The 17,756-nt window shown below is 42.1% G+C and overlaps 1 protein-coding gene across 1 annotated transcript in view; it reads left to right on the top strand.

Annotated features, from left to right (window-relative positions):
- FAM171B (family with sequence similarity 171 member B) overlaps positions 1,310–17,756 on the top strand; it is an 82,612-nt gene continuing 66,165 nt past the window's right edge. The window contains exon 1 of the mRNA XM_018065470.1: positions 1,310–1,675. Coding sequence (XP_017920959.1) covers positions 1,468–1,675 — 208 coding nt within the window. The 5' untranslated portion in view covers positions 1,310–1,467. The remainder of the gene's footprint in view (positions 1,676–17,756) is intronic.

The following is a 17,756-nucleotide window of genomic DNA, read 5'->3' on the forward strand; positions in this document are numbered from 1 at the left end:
TCTGTAGCCCCCTTCTCCACTTGCCCTCAATTTTCCCCAGCATCACAGTCTTTGCAGAGTTGACTTTGCATCAGGTGGCCAAGGTATTGGAGCTTCAACTTCAGCATCAGTCCTTCCAGTGAATCCATGGTTGATTTCCTTTGGGATTGACTAGTTTGACTTCCTTGCTGTGCAAAGGACTCAAGAGTCTTCACCAGTACCGCAGTTCAAAAGCATCAATTCATCGTGTTCAGCCTTCTTTAAGGTTAATGTAAAGAGTTAATGTGTATAAGGTGCCTGAACAGTGCCTCCACACTATGTATTATACAAGTTTGCTTTTTTTTTAGTGACCTGATCTCCACTGTCCTTTTTCAATCTAAAACACTGTCACTCTATGACAATCATTGTTTACAATTTTCCAAGCACACTGCACTGTTACCTCTAGGTGTATGTGCACACTCTCGCACACACACACACACACATCTCCACCTTTAGGATGACCTGGTTGCCCCCACCTATGTGTGGAACTCGTAATCTTTAAACCCCACCTCTCCTATTGTTTCATAGCCCCCTTCCATATACCACATTGTTAATTTCTTCCAATTTGATGTAATTTCTGCGTGTTGTATGTAGTGTTTCTTCATCACCTTGGGTTATAATTTGCTTTTATATTCCTCTGCCCTAACAGCTAGTGAGCTCATAGAACGCAGGGATTCTATCTTGCTTATTCAAATCCTGATCAAAATACTGGAACGCACGCAGTAAGCACCTCGTAAGCATTTAGAAAAACATAGAGCAAATGAAAACTGTAGACTATAACCAGACAAAATGTAATTAAGGACATTTTATGATACGGAAAGAAAATTCAACTTGGGAAGAAAAAGTAAGTTTAATCAAAATCTGGAGAACTGTAGTTTAATTTCGAGCTAACCAATGATGGCCGCGGTGCCCCAAAGCCCATATGGTTAAGAGACCTGGCTTTTGGATTCGTTGGTGCAGCCTTGCGTGTTGTAGGAGGGTAATCAGTATGTTAATATCACCTGCTCTTCTTTGCGGTCAGGTGAAGGGAATTTTATTCCACTTTCTGCAAAATTTCTGTGTCTCGGCAGGGGCTGGAGGACCTGGTCTGCCAGTCCCCTGAAAGGCTCTCCTTTTCCGTTTACCCTCGGAGGCCACCAGTCGCACGGAGCCCCAGCACCCCGCCGCGTGCGCGCCCTCGGAGCAGCCCAGCCCCGGGTTGACCGCGGAGACGCGGTCCCTGGCGCCGGGTTCGTCCCGCCTCCCGCATCACGTGCGCGAGGATGCTAACTTCCCCCTCCTCCTCCCGCGGCGTCCCCTCCGCCTCTGCGGCCTCCTTCTGCTGAGCGTGTGCGAGGCAGACTGCGCGAGGGGGCGCGAGCGGGCGGGCGCAGCCGGAGCCCGCAGCCCTGGCGCCCGCTGCCGCCCGCAGCTCCGCAATATGCCGCCGCGGCCCTCTGGCTCTCGGCCATGGCGAGGCTCAGCCGGCGCGTCCCCTGCACCCTGCTCCTCGGCCTGGCCGCGGTGCTGCTGAAGGCGAGGCTGGTCCCCGCGGCCGCCAGAGCCGAGCTCAGCCGCTCCGACCTCAGCCTCATCCAGCAGCAGCAACGGCAGCGGGAGGAAGCTGAGGAAGAGAGGCCGGAGGTGCCCGGGGCATCCTCTACAGCCGCTGCTCCAGGTAGGTCCCGGGAGCCCGGCCTTGCCTTTCCATCTCCGCCGGCGACTCTTCTGATTTCGCTGGCCGCCTCGCGCAATCCCTAGCCAGATGGTTTTCCATCGCCTGTCTCTACCCACCCCCCATCTCCCCAGCCTGCCTGCCCCAGGACTGAGGCTTTGCTTTGGTTTCGGGAATCTGCCCTTTGGGTGATGAGCTTTTTGGTAAGCGCAGAGCACTGCAGTGGGGTGGGGAGGGGTCGGGAGGGATGGGATTGAGAGACTGCCTCGATTGATCCTTTTCTTCTCCCTTCCTGAATTTTCCCTCTGCCCTGGGGATGATTGTGTGTACACACACACACACACACACACACATGGTTCTCAAATCCTTTTAGCCTGGGAATGAGTTACACACACACACACACACACACACACACACGGTTCTCAAATCCTTTTAGCCTGGGAATGAGTTACACACACACACACACACACACACACACACACACACACACGGTTCTCACATCCCTTTAGCCTTCTGTTCTGTAACGTTTTCTCTCCTGGAGACTGAAAAATTTTGCGATAGACACCCACACACCCCTTTTCATCATCTGGCTCTGCCTGTATATTTAAATTTGGCTCTAGAGAAAAATCTTGATTTAGTTTATTATTTATTTCTATCTCTTCTTATGCTGGGAATGGTTTTAAGGCAGTTTGCAAGAACGTCTTCTGTTTAATAAAAATGAAACAAACCAAAAATGAAATAGGAGTTTGTGATTGAAGGTAAGGGAAAAGGAGAGAGGGGGTGGTTGAGATCAAGTCTGTAGTGGATGTTGGTATAGCAAAGCCTGCCCCCAGAGAGGGGAATCTCCTTCCTTGTTAGTAGGAGGTAATGAGGCAGATTCTCCGCACTATTCAGTGAGGGTGAGGAAGTCCCTTTCAGTATCTGTAGCTGTAACAGTCCCTCCGTTCCTGCCTGGTTCCCCTCCATTAAGTCTCCACCGGTAAGCAAAAAGCGGGATTGTCCGTTTTAATAGCTTCTCCCCACCCCCCAACCCCAGTTCCCTTTCCTACTGTAGAAGCTGCCTGCTATTTGGAAAGAAAAAAGGCCATCAGTTTTTTTGGCAAGTGGACTTAGGTTTCTGCAAAACCAAAGTGAATTGTAACATTTAATTTTGCTTTAAAATCCTGACTAGTAACATCATACAAGATGCTGAAAATGAGATTTTTGAAGAGTAGGATTCAGTATCTTATTTTTTACTGCTTGTTCATCCTCAAAGAGCAGTACTCTGGCAACACCAGCTGCGCTTCCTGATACAGCCAGGATGATTTAATTTAACAGAGTGCTCTGAGCAAAGGATGAAATCACCACAGTGTGGAGGAAAGCATGTATTCCTGACACCCTTTTAAACCAATTAATAACACTTGAGCATGGCTGAGAGTCCTGAAAGGTGTGCGGAGGGTGGTGGTTTTCCTTCCTGGCTTTTTATAACTGACATTGCTAACCACAGGGCTTCAGTGAGGCAGCTGTTAGACACAATGTTTGCTGAATTTAAGGAAATGAGAGATAGGAGAGTGACTGAGAGCCTGTCTTCATGATTGCATAAATTACGGAACAGAAGTCTGAGAGTAGAGATGAACTATGGTTTACAGTATATTTTTATTTGGATTTATCTTTCAGAAATATTTGTAACATGGGTTTTGACTACTGCCGTTGTGAAATAATATGAGAAACTTCTGTATTCTGCATGCATGTGAAAATATTTGCTTTCTGATATTTGGGATAGAATATTTTTGAAAAGGATTATTTGGGGGGAAATGCAGTTTAGGAGCATATTTACCTATTAGACTAATGGAGATAAAGGAACCACTAGCCAACAGATCAGACTAGAGCCTGAAAAGTAATATGACTCTTGCATTTCCCTCAAAAACTCTACCTCTCTAAGGCAGTGCCAACTAGGAGAGCAATTCAGTTGATTGCTGTTTTAGTTAGAGATATTGGGTTGCATCTCTGGAGAAGGGAACGGCAATCCACGCCAGTATTCTTGCCTGGAGAATCTCAGGGACAGAGAAGCCTGGCGGGCTACAGTCCGTGGGGTCGCAGGGAGTCGGACAGAACTGAGTGACTAACACACACATTGGGCTGCCGAATGAAATACAACTTGTACACAAAGAAGGTAAAATATTCCTCTGAGCACATTGTGATCTAGATTGAACTGGTCTTCCTGCTTCAACCTTTGTTCCTCTGCTCTCTGTTCTCCTCACACAGTAATCTTTTAAAAAATATTAAATAGGACCATTTCAGCTCACAGTCCCACAGTGGCTTCCCATGGCTCTCAGACTAGATGCCCAGACCCTGAACATGGCCTTCAAAGGCCTGCATCCTCTATGTCCGCCTCCTTCCTGTGTCCCTTGGCTGTCTCCCTAACTGAGTGCTGGGGCCACACTCTCTCTCTGCTTCTTCCTTTGGCGAGTGGGCTCTGGTGTGGGACCTTTGTGCTTTTCATTTTCTCTGCCTGGAATTCTGGACCTTCACATCATCAGATTTGCTCAGATATCACTAGAACAGAGGAGCTTTTCTGACCGTTATATTAAATAGCAATCTGCATGGTCTTTTCCGAATGATTCTCCTCCACAGCATTTAATATCCTCAGCCCTTCTTGTAAACCTGTCTCCTCTTACTAGAATGTAAGCTCTCTGAGGGCATGAACTTTGCTTTGTTCATTATTACATAGAATTATTACATATCTTTCTAGCACCTAGAAGAGCATATGTGACTCATAAGCACACATTAAGTTTTTTGAATGAATAAACTAATGTTGGCATTGGGCATCTCTTTTACTTTGAGTTTATGTTATTTAACATCTTGTGAAATTCTTCACTGAAATTTAGCAGGGGCATATAAAAATAAATGGTAGGTAGAAATATTTATAGGAGGAGGTTATAAAGTACATTTATCTTGGACTTTTAATTTTAGCTAATTTCACTGTTTATCTTGACTGCAGACAACTTCTAGAACAATACTTAAGTCCACTTTTTAGGTTCTGTCAAGATTCTTTACCCCAGTGCACTTATAATTCTCTTATGACCTAGGAGGGTATTATATACCTTTAAATAGCTCTGACTGAGCCTGGCAGTTTTTTCTTTGACTCTGTATGGCGCTTCTGATTTTTCAGACATTTGTCCTTCTCAGGCAAAATGTAGAAAACTAATAAGACGTGTTTAGTGACTCGTATATGATTGAGCTTCATAAGTCCATACAGAAAAACTGACTGTTGACTTTTACTTCAGATTTTATTATTTTCAAAAGTTTTGTCTCTTTATATAGCTGAGAAATAAGAAAGTGACGTTAAAGAAGTTGAATATGAGATTTATAAAATCAAGGTATAAAAACAAATCTGTTATCTCATTAACTTCTAAAACATCATCCTCAGAGTAGCAAGAAAAAAGACAAAAGTTGAGATCTATTTTCTCTAGTGTCTACAGAAGCTCTGATTTCTCCATCTCCACCAGTAATTGTTAGAAATAAATATTTGAGGGATGAGGGAAGAATTAATTTGAGGGTTGGTAGTAACTGAAACAATAATATCATATCCAGTCTGGTGGCCTATTAGATGGGAGGCATACTGGAGGTTGGGGTGAGCAGAGCTGGAGAAAATGGGGAGCTCCATTTCAGATTCTCCACGTGAAGTGCGACCACAGGGAACCTCCACGGATTTTTATAAAAGTCTTCTACATACAATGAAAGCTTGTTGAGGGGTATGTTGTCACAGTATAAATGTGTCTTTATACTAATATACTGTTTATATCAGTGATTGTGTGTTTCACTGATTCAGTTCATTCGCGCAGTCATGTCCGACTCTTTGCAACCCCATGGACTGCAGCACACTAGGCCTCCCTGTCCATCACCATCTCCCAGAGCTTGCTCAAACTCATGTCCCTTGAGTCAGTGATGCCATCCAACCATCTTATCCTCTGTCATCCCCTTCTCTTCTCACCTTCACCCTCTCCCAGCATCAGAGTCTTTTCTAATGAGTTGACTCTTTGCATCAGGTGGCCAAAGTATTGGAGCTTCAGCATCAGTCCTTCAATGAATATTCAGGACTGATTTCCTTTAGGATTGACTGGTTTGATTTCCTTGCAGTCCAAGGGACTCTCAAGAGTCTCCTCCAATGTCGCGGTTCAAAAATATCAATTTGTTGGTGCTCACCTTTCTTTATGGTCCTACTCTCATATCCGTACATGATTACTAGAAAAACCATAGCTTTGACTATATGGTTCTTTGTTGGCAAAGTAATGTCTCTGCTTTTGAATATGCTGTCTAGGTTGGTCATAGCTTTTCTTCCAAGGAGCAAGTGTCTTTTAATTTCATGGCTGCAGTCAGCATCTGCAGTGGTTTTGGACCCCAAGAAAATAAAGTCTGTCACTGTTTCCATTGTTTCCCCATCTGTTTGCCATCATATGATTGGACTGGAGGCCATGATCTTTGTTTTTTCAATGTTGAGTTTTAAGTTAACTTTTTCACTCTTCTCTTTAACTTCCATCAAGAGGCTGTTTAGTTCCTCTTCATTTTCTGCCATAAGGGTGGTGTCATCTGCATATCTGAGGTTATTGATATTTCTCCTCGCAATCTTGGTTCCAGCTTGTGCTTCCTCCAGCCCAGCATTTCTCATGATGTACTCTGCATAGAAGTTAAATAAGCAGGGTGACAATATATAGTCTTGACGTACTCCTTTCCCGATTTGGAACCAGTCTAGTTTTATGTCCAGTTCTAACTATTGCTTCTTGATGTGCATACAGATTTCTCAGGAGGCAGGTCAGGTGGTCTGGTATTCGCATCTCTTGAAGAATTTTCCAAAGTTTGTTGTGATCCACACAGTCAAAGGCTTTAGCATAGTCAGTGAAGCAGATGTTTTTCTGGAACTCTCTAGCTTTTTCCATGATCCACCAGATGTTGGCAGTTTGCTCTTTGGTTCCTCTGCCTTTTCTAAATCCAGCTTGAACATCTGAAGTTCTCAATTCATGCACTGTTGAAGCCTTGCTTGGAGAATTTTGAGCATTGCTTTGCTAGTGTGTGAGATGAGTGCAGTTGTGCAGTAGTTTCAACATTCTTTGGCATTGCCTTTCTTTGAGATTGGAATGAAAACTGATCTTTTCCAGTCCTGTGGCCACTGCTGAGATTTCCAAATTTGCTGGCCTTTTGAGCATAGCACTTTAACAGCATCATCTTTTAGGACTTGAAATAGCTCAGCTGGAATTCCATCACCTCCATTAGCTTTGTTCATAGTGATGCTTCCTAAGGCCCACTTCACTTTGCACTCCAGGATATCTGGCTGTAGGTCAGTGATCACACCATCATGGTTCTCTATGTCATTAAGATCTTTATTGTATAGTTCGTCTGTGTATTCTTGCCACCTCTTCTTAGTATCTTCTGCTTCTCTTAAATCCATACCATTTCACTGATAAGTAGTTTTAAACCTTTTAGCTTGGAAAATGTCAAATGCATAGAAAGTAAACAGGATAGTATTCATAAAGCCATACCCGTCACCCAGCTTTAACAGTGATCAAATTCTGCTGTCCCTGTTTCCTTCACAGTTCCTTTCATTTCTACTATGTGGGATTTGGGGGAAGTAGAGAGGTAAAATGTATTTATGTTAAAATGGACATATCTAAACTGTACACTTTTTAAACAATAAGCTAGTTTATTAGGTGGGGAAAGTGGTGCTTGATTTAGAGTTGCAACATTTTATATATATGTATATATATAACGCTGGGCTGGAAGAAACACAAGCTGGAATCAAGATTGCCGGGAGAAATATCAATAACCTCAGATATATACCATCCTTATGGCAGAAAGTGAAGAGGAGCTAAAAAGCCTCTTGATGAAAGTGAAAGAGGAGAGTGAAAAAGTTGGCTTGAAGCTCAACATTCAGAAAACGAAGATCATGGCATCTGGTCCCATCACTTCATGGGAAATAGATGGGGAAACAGTGGAAACAGTGTCAGACTTTATGTTTTTGGGCTCCAAAATCACTGTAGATGGTGACTGCAGCCATGAAATTAAAAGACGCTTACTCCTTGGAAGAAAAGTTAGGACCAACCTAGATAGCATATTCAAAAGCAGAGACATTACTTTGCCGACTAAGGTCCGTCTAGTCAAGGCTATGGTTTTTCCTGTGGTCATGTATGGATGTGAGAGTTGAACTGTGAAGAAGGCTGAGCGCTGAAGAATTGATGCTTTTGAACTGTGGTGTTGGAGAAGACTCTTGAGAGTTCCTTGGACTGCAAGGGGATCCAACCAGTCCATTCTGAAAGAGATCAGCCCTGGGATTTCTTTGGAAGGAATAATGCTAAAGATGAAACTCCAGTACTTTGGCCACCTCATGTGAATAGTTGACTCATTGGAAAAGACTCTGATGCTGGGAGGGATTGGGGGCAGGAGGAGAAGGGGATGACCAAGGATGAGATGGCTGGATGGCATCACTGACTCGATGGACATGAGTCTGAGTGAATTCCCGGAGATGGTGATGGACAGGGAGGCCTGGCGTGCTGCGATTCATGGGGTCGCAAAGAGTCGGACACGACTGACCGACTGAACTGAACTGAAACTGACATTAAAATTTTATTATCACTCTAGTTTTGTCTTGCAAAAAATTCAGAAGTCATTTTCACGTTAGCTTATGATTATATATTTTGTAAATATTAGTTTAAAAATATCAAAAGTCATAAAATGACTTAAAAAATGACATGAAAAAGAAAAGAACTATAGGAGCTACTTAATGGACCTCCATACTTCAGATTCAGGTAGTTGCATAAACTGTAGTCTCTTGACAAATGGATACATCCCTGTATTACCCCTATTAAGACAGAAAATATTTATATCGCCTTAGAAAGTTCCCTCATGCCCCCTTCTCAGGCAGTCTTTGACCGTGACCCGTTGACAACTGTTTTGATTGTTTTTGTCATTTTGTGTTTTCTAGACCATAAAATAGAAGCAGATATCGTGTACTTCTTTGTCTAGCTTCTTTAGCTAAGTCTAATTTCCAACGGTTTCATCCATGTTGTTGCTTGTTCAGTAGTTTATTCCTTTATACTGCTGAGTAGTATTCCATGGTATGAATTATTGCAGTTTGATATATCACTTCTATTGAAGGAGGTTTGGGTTATTTCAGTTTTAGCCGTTGTAAATGAAGCTGCTACATTCTTGTACTTTTGAAGTTAAAACCTTTTTTATATTCTGTATAGATGAGACCTATTTAACTTAATAAAATTTGAAAATAGTGAAATTCAGTATAGAATATTACTGTATACTTTTTATTACGTTCAAAAAACTTGATTAAACTTCTTGATTTAAGCAAACCTGTTTGAAATCTCCCATCCATGAAGGCATTGGCTTAGTTTTTGTTTTTTTTTTCTGTTCAAGGAATTTGAAAATCAGTAGAAGTAGGACTAGACATTGACTGTTTTAGCTAAAGTACTCATGCTTTGAAGGCCATAATCCCAGATGGAGTAATTATGATTTCTTTCCAGGATTTTAATCACCAAAGGGAGCTGTTTCTTGGTGTTGATTACAGGTTGAAAAACTCATGCCATTGTGTTGAATTTCAGTCCAGTTTGTTTCAGTGGTGGTTTTTCATTGTTCTTAATGTGCCTGAACAGAAACTATGAAATATTTTTTGGAAACAAAACTCTTCCACCTAACTATATAAATGTTGAACTTGAGTCTCGTGCCTCGGTCTGTTTGACTAGGTTAGTGGCAGTATTGTCATTCATTGACTTGGTTTAATGTAATGTGTCCTAATTTTTTTTTCCTAGCCAAGTTGCCTTCGCTAGGAAATCAATACAAGATTTTCCATCTGCTGCTGGTAAAAAAAAAAAGTATGCTTTGGAGTAGTTACCTGGAAAATTTTAAAACTATGAAAGCTGTGCGCATTTTAGTGAAATATATAATAATCTTAAGAAAACAGCTTCTGTTTGCTTTGAAGATTCTGTTTGGAGATGTCTCTGTAATTGCCCTTTTGTGTAAGCACAACGTGTCCAAGACATACCAGATTCTCTGCCTCTTACTTTTTTGTGGCTGGGTTATAAGGACTAGGCAGCATTCTCAACTACTTGTTGATGTCTGTGAGTGTAAAGGCCAGTTCCTTTGGACCTGAAATGAGAAGTGATTTTTGGGTGCCGTTTCATGTACAGTAGAGGGTGTCAGTGAAGTGAAGCGAAAGTGGCTCAGTCCTGTCCTGACTCTTTGTGCCAGGCTCCTCTGTCCATGGAATACTCTAGGCAAGGATACTGGAGAGGGTAGCCGTTCCCTTCTCCAGGGCATCTTCCTGACCCAGGGATTGAACCCAGGTCTCCCTCACTGCAGGCAGATTCTTTTCCAGCTGAGCCACCGAGGAAGCCCAGAGGGTGTCAAAGAAATAGCAATGCTTGTTTCAGATCTGCCTCAGTAACCTCATGCATCGCGACTGCAGAGTGTCTCGGCAGTGCCTTGGGCTTCTCTGAAGCCTTGAGTTGATAATACCTGTTAATCTCTCCATGTTAAGCTTCTCTGTCTTGCTTGGAAACTAAGATTTTAAATTAATTTTATTTATATGTGACCGAGATTTCAATTGCTATTTACTGTGCTTTTTTTTTTTTTTTCCTCAACTAGGTTTCTATATCATAATGCTTGAGGGGCTAATTTAAAATTAAACATTTGCCAGTTATCATCAGTTATTGTACCTAACAAAAGTTTACTTTTGTTTCTGTTCAGTAGAGAAATAGCATTTATAAATTATAGCTTTTAATTCACTCGTTAGCTGTGCTGAAATTTAGAACACTCATATAGCTAAGCCAATGGCAGTTCTTATTTGTGGACTAGTTGGGCTTTCATTGACCACTTGACTAGTTGGAAGCTGGTTGAAATATCCAGCTTCAACCCAAGGCTTGTACCGTGAGGCCTTTGGGTTACCTTGGTGGTAAGTGCCCCAGGGATGTTGTAGAATTTCATATCCATTCTCTTAATGCCAGTGTCCTTGGTTTTATTCATACCTACCTATTCCAGTTCTTTTTTGTAACAGAAATATGATACAACAGAAACAGAATGGGAGATGGATGATTTGTTTTTTCTGATGGGTTAACTATAACCAGGAATTGAAGCTACAGGGGTCCTGGATTTTGTGACCCACTCCACCCTTGCCTGTCTCCCCACCCTGCCCCCCACCAGCAGTATTTTTAGAAATGATAGAAATTAATCTGCCTGCAGTATGGGAGACCCAGGTTTATCCATGGATCAGGAAGATCCCCTGGAGAAGGGAATGGCTACCCATTCCAGTATTCTTTCCTAAAAAATTCCATGGCGGGCTACAATCCATGGGATCGCAGAGAGTCAGACATGACTGAGTGACTAACCCTAGGTTAAAGCTGTCAAAATATGGCTGTATATAGTTAAAACTTAAGTCTTGGAATTGTTGGCTCTTAAAACTGAGATGAGGTAGAAATGGCCTTCTCTTAAGTGCTTTGCTTTAGCTGTGTTTGAAAAGTATATGACATAAGCTGGAACACTTTAAAAGAAAAATCTGGTAATCTGTAAATCTTTTTTTAAAAAAGACAGTTATTTTTTAATTGAAATATCATTGATTTACAATATTATATGTTTCAGGTGTACAACTATAGTGATTCACAATTCTTAAAGGTTAATACTCCATTTATAGTTATTATATTCTCTGTGCTGTATAATACATCCTTCTAGCTTATTTATCTAATACACAGTAGTTTTTGCCTCTTAAATCCCTACCCCTCTCTTCCCTCTGCTCCTGTAACGATTAGTTTCTTCTCTGTATCTGAAATACTGTTTGTTTTTATTTATTCTTATTTTTAAATTTTTATTGACGTATAGCTGCTTTATAACATTGTTAGTTTTTGGTGTACAGCAAAGTGATTCAGTTTTATATATACATATATCTGTACACACACATGGGGCTCAGACAGTAAAGAATCTGCAATGTGGGGGACCCAGGTTCAATTCCTAGGTCAGGAAGATCCCCCAGAAAATGGTGTGGCTACTCACGCCAGTATTCTTGCCTGGAGAATTCCATGGATAGAGAGGAGTCTGGCCGACTACAGTCCATGGGGTTGCAAATAGTCGGACACGACTGAGCACCTAACTCTTTCACATACATACAAATATCCATATCCATATATATATATACATATATATATAGTTACGTGTGTGTGTGCTAAGTCACTCCAGTAGTGTCTGACTCTTTGCGACCCTGTGGACTGTAGTCTGCCAGTCTCCTCTGTCCATGGGATTCTCCAGGCAAGAATACTAGAGTAGGTTGCCATTTCCTCCTCCAGGGGATCTTCCTGACCCAGGGATCAAACCGCATGACCTGCGGCTTCTTCATTGCAGGTGGATTCTATACCATCTGAGCCACCAGGGAAGGCTGTATATACACACACACATATATTATATGTTCTTTTTCAGATTTTTTTACATTATAGGTCATTAGCAAGATATTGAATATGGTTCTTGTGCTATGCAGTAGGTCCTTATGTTTATCTGTTTTATATATAATAGTGTGTATATGTTACTCCCAAATTCTTATTTTATCCCTTCTCACTGTCTTTCCCCTTTTTAACTATGTTTTTTTTTCCTATATCTGTTTCTGTTTTATAAATAGGTTCATTTGTATCATTCTTTTCAGAGTCCACATATAAGTGATCCCATGATATTTCTCTTTCTCTGATTTACTTCACTTCATATGATAATCTCCAGGTCCCACATCCACATCTTAAAAGAAATTGTAGTACCACCTAGCAGATACAAAACCTGATAAAACTGATACCTAAGGATAATTTGATTTTCTTTACAGCAAATATGACTAAGATAAGTGAGCTCTTTCCCTACCAATGAATTCAGTTTTGTGAATCAAGAGTCAAAAAAATGTATTTTTAAATTGCTTCTATGCCATGGTATTTCAAATAGGAAAAAGTTGTGTGAATCAGTAAAGCTTGGTGAATCATCTTCTCCCCTGGTCTGTGTAGAGGGACTCACTGTCCCTTGTACTTATATGGCAGAGGTTCTAGGGAACCAGTGCAGCGTCTAATGAGCACCCTGCAATTAATTACACAGTCAGCAGTTACCTAGTGTTGAGATCAGCTGTAAGATTTTCAAAGGAATCCTTGACCCCCAAAAGGTTAAGAAAACCTGCCTTGGTTAATTACGCCTTTGCAAGTGGACTCAATAAGAACAAAGGTAACATTCAGACTCAGCTAACATTTTTCTGTTTCTTTTTGAATATGTAAAGTTCCTGTTATTGTGTGTCTGTAATGGGTAAAACTAGCGTTTCAGTGACATAACCAATCCTGCCAGAAGGCCTTAACCCTTAAAGGAACTGACTGCTTGGGATGCATGTACCTTGGCTGATTCTTTCAACCTTTGGCTTTTCCTTTCTGTTTATAGAATGGCTACCAAAATGCAGCAGTTATCTTTTTAAAAAATTTTAATTTATTTTTGGTTACACTGAGTCTTCACCCCTCTGCTCAGGCTTTGTCTCACTGCAGTGAGTGGGAGCTCCTCGCTAGTTGTGGCGCACAGGCTTATCAGACAGCGGCTTCCTTTGTTGCACAGCACAGGTTCTAGGCAGGGGGGCTTCAGAAGTCGTGGTGCATGGGCTCAGTTGCTCCGCAGCGTGTGGAGTCTTCCCGGACCAGGGATCGAACCCATGTCTCCTACACTGGCAGGCAGATGTACCGATACAGTGGCAGTATCCACTGTACCACCAGGGAAATCCCAGGTTTATCTTTTGATAAAGCATGTGACTTTGAATTGTTTTGCATCCAGGTTTCATTATATAATAACCTGGTGGGATATCTTATACCTGAAAAAAAGCCCTCTGTTCAGAATTTTTTGGCAGTCAACCCAGAAACTCTGCATTTTGGCTCTTGGCTCTTGCACTGAAGGATAGAGTCACAAAGGTTAAGTTAATAGTCTTAACAAGGGCTCTGATGACTTTGTGATTCATCCAATCCCTCAGGCCTGATTAAAACTTCAATCAGTTTTAGCAGATGAGGGCCTGCCCTGGTTGTTATTAGTTTACAGAGAAGGCGTTTATAAAAACGTAAACTCTTTCCCACCTGCTGAAATAAGTATTAATCTTTGGTTTTAAAACAGTTTCTGGGTCAAAATAGTAATTTCAGCCTAGTGTGATTTACGTTTGTGGTTTGAACTTGCTCTTTTTATCATCAGTGCTGTTCTAGGCTTTCAGAATTAATATCATCTCTAAACTTATTGAGACTCATTTTTTTTTACTGTTTTTGATTTACACCTCTCCTAGTTTCAGTAATAACTGACTGCATTGGAAAAGCTAGATGCTACAAAGAGTGATTCCTTGTTTTGAGAAGTGGCTTAATATTGCAGATTTTTTCTTTCATTTGAAAGTCCAAATGGAAAAATTTATGTTACAACACATTCTGCTGTTCCAAAGATAAATAATAGCATGTGTTGCGACTTGGAAAGCTGAAGCTTCAGAAAACAGTATGAGTGCACAGGCAGGGAGGTAAAAACAATGTAAGCTCCCCTGACAAATCTGGGATTTTCTGTGGCCATTGTGTATCCTGTATGTAAGGACTGGCTCACAGACTAGAGCTCCATGCAGGGTCTACGTGTGGGACCCTTTATGGATCCAGCAGCTTAGAGCTCTGACAAAGAAAGAGGAAAATATGGTGACCCGAATTTACCCCCCTTTCTTTGTATCAGTATTCTTTGCAGTGAAGTCTGAAGTTTGTAACTTTTGAATAATTTGCTATGTAGTAGTTACAGGATATTTTAGAGTTATACTTAAGTATCATTGCTGCTGCTGCTGCTGCTAAGTCGCTTCAGTCGTGTCCGCCTCTGTGTGACCTCATAGATGGCAGCCCACCAGGCTCCCCCATCCCTGGGATTCTCCAGGCAAGAAGACTGGAGTGGGTTGCCATTTCCTTCTTCAATGCATGAAAGTGAGACGTGAAGTCGCTCAGTCGTGTCCGACTTCTCCTGCACCCCCTCCAGTGGACGGAGGATCCTGGTGGGCTGCAGTCCATGGGGTCACTGAGGGTTGGACACGACTGAGCGACTTCACTTTCACTTTTCTCTTTCATGCATTGGAGAAGGAAATGGCAACCCACTCCAGTGTTCTTGCCTGGAGAATCCCAGGGACGGGGGAGCCTGGTGGGCTGCCGTCTATGGGGTTGCACAGAGTCGGACACGACTGAAGTGACTTAGCCATAAAATATTTGATACTGTAACATGTAGATAATTAAAATGTCTTTATGTTCTAAAACGTAAAAGTAGAAAAAGATTTTTTCCATTTAACATTCTCTCTTCTCACTCTCCCTTCTCACAAGGTGCTTTAAATACCATCTATAGGGTAAGACTCCCCAGAGTGTACTTCTGAATATATCCACCAATTATTTTGACATCTTTATCTGGATAGATTTCAAGATTTTCTGTTAAACCGTGCCTAAGTCTGGATTCTTCATTTCTTACACCGTCCAGAATAAAAAAAAATCCTCTCCTGGCTTTTTTTTTTTTTTTTAAACTGCAGTCCTCATGCTATACAGTACCTTCCAGAACTTACATTGTTAACTAGCAGTTTTCACCTTTCAACTATCTTCATCAGTTGTCCTTGTTGTTAACTAAAAACTCCACTGTTACTAAAGTGCCCCTGTGACCAATAAGGAGAATTGAGGATGCTGTCCTTGCCACTTCCTTCTTCTCCTGGCCCATCACCAACCCATCAAGGCTGTTTCCTAAGTATTTCTCATCTGTTAACTTCTCTCATCTTCACTGCCCCTCCGCCAGCCCAAGTTACTCATAAGGCTCTAGTTGGGCTCGCATATTGACTGGCCTCCCTCTGTCCATTCTTGGTGCTGTGAAATCCATGCCCCAGAGCAACGATGGAGACCATCCACCCACACCCTGACAATAGCGGTTATTTTAAGTACAGACCTGATTGGGCTTCCAAGACATTGAGAACCAATGATCTGTGCGTATGAGTCTGCGTGCTTTCTTACCCAGTCTCAGCTCCAGCTTCTCTCCCGCTTCATCACTACACTCCTGCTCTCTGTGCCTTGAGTGTGACAGGTTTTGTTCCTCGGCACCTTTGCAGGTTGTTTCTCTGCTTGCAGTACTTCCCTGCTTCAGCGTGCACACACATTCTCCCCCCGCCCCTCCCTCCCCCGGCTAATTTCATCCAAACTTCCAGTATTAGCTTAAGTGCTACTTCGTTGGATTTTCTTTGGCTTTCCAGTCTGAACTAGGTTCCTCTGCTATTCTGTCCTCTCATAAGCATTTTGTAATTGCTCAGGGTCTGTAGTTGAGCTGTAACTAGGCACCTTAATTCCTAGCTAGGCATCTTGTTCCATAATTCCATATTTGTCTTCACCTCTATATTGGAAGCCAGGTGAGGCCAGCTGTAATAATTGTTTTGGTTGGGGCCATATCTTGTATAAATAGTCATTGAGTGAAAAAAATAATAACTCCATGTGGATAAATATGTGCAGTTGAGTATCTTCTTTCATTCCCTAGCTTGAGTGGGCTTCTCTAGAGAGTATAAATATATATGAAAAGAACATTATATAGAGAAAAGGCTGTAGTCTTGCAGAATGAAGTGGCCAAAGTATGCAGGTTTTGGATCAAGAGCAATGTTGGCTTTGAAAAAAAATATTGAAAGAGGAACTGATACTTATTTGGATTTAAGTCAGCATATGTTAGTTTATATATGGTGCTACAGATCACATAGGAGAAGGCAGTGGCACCCCACTCCAGTACTCTTGCCTGGAAAATCCCATGGATGGAGGAGCCTGGTAGGCTGCAGTCCGTGGGGTTGCTGAGAGTTGGACACGACTGAGTGACTTCACTTCCACTTTTCACTTTCATGCATTGGAGAAGGAAATGGCAACCCACTCCAGTGTTCTTGCCTGGAGAATCCCAGGGATGGCGGAGCCTAGTGGGCTGCCGTCTATGGGGTCGCACAGAGTCAGACACGACTGAAGCAACTTAGCAGCAGTAGCACAGATAACATACAAGATTCCTACAGGAACTGATTTCATTCATTTTTTTGTTTTCCTTTCTTAAACAAAACTCTCATTGCAGAAAACACTTGGTGGGGACATAGAAAGACCGCAAACGCTAAGAGTATGATTAGTGCTGTATTAGAGGGATATATAGGAGACTGTGGGAACGCAGGTTTGGGGGAAATGATTTGGCCTGTTTCCTGGAAGAAAGAACACTTAAGTGAATCCAAAGTGATAAAAGCAGAAAGAAATATTTTTTAAGTCATTTTATTGATTTATTTTCAGCTATCCTGGCTCTTTGTTGCTACACGGGCTTTTCTCTAGTTGCGGCGAGCACAGGCTCCTCTCGAGATGCGGTGCAAAAGGCTTCTCACTGCTGTAGCTTCTCTTGCTGCAGAGCACGGGCTCTAGGGCACGCAGGCTTCAGTATCTGCAGCACGCGGGCTCAGGAGTTGTGGTTCCTCGGCTCAGGAGCACAGACTCAATAGTTGTGGTGCACGGGCTTAGTTGTTCCACATATATGGGATCCTCCCATGTCAGGGATCAATACTCGTGCCTCCTGCATTGACAGGCAGGTTCTTTACCACTGAGCCACTAGGGAAACCCAGAAATAATTTATTTTTGATTTATGTCTATTTTTTCATTTCTTTGTGAGTAACAGTATGATAATTCTGTTTCCTTTAATATCTTATAGTCTCTTGAATTCTTTTTCTTTCCTTTAATTCCTCTTTATTTCGTATTCCCAATGGGCTCACCATTCCATAGTGTTACGACGAAAAAGACCATAGTTCTTCCACTGTGCACACATTTCTTGAAGGCCAGACTGATGTGCACACTTCTTTGTAAATAAAGGAATTGAATTCAGGATTCAAACATAAGCCCCATTTCTATCAGTTTCGGTCTGCTGTAACCTAGCAGAGACTTCATCTTGCCTCTGCACTGATATATAGCCGAAATGCCTTCCCCTGCAGTTAGCAGTGAGCTATCGCCTCCTTTCTCCACATGAGCACACCACCGAGAGCTGTGTCTTGACGTCTCTTGTAACTTCCCTCTCCCATCTGGGCCCAAAC

The sequence above is a fragment of the Capra hircus genome, chromosome 2 (assembly GCF_001704415.2).
Source record: "Capra hircus breed San Clemente chromosome 2, ASM170441v1, whole genome shotgun sequence".
Classification (NCBI taxonomy): domain Eukaryota; kingdom Metazoa; phylum Chordata; class Mammalia; order Artiodactyla; family Bovidae; genus Capra; species Capra hircus.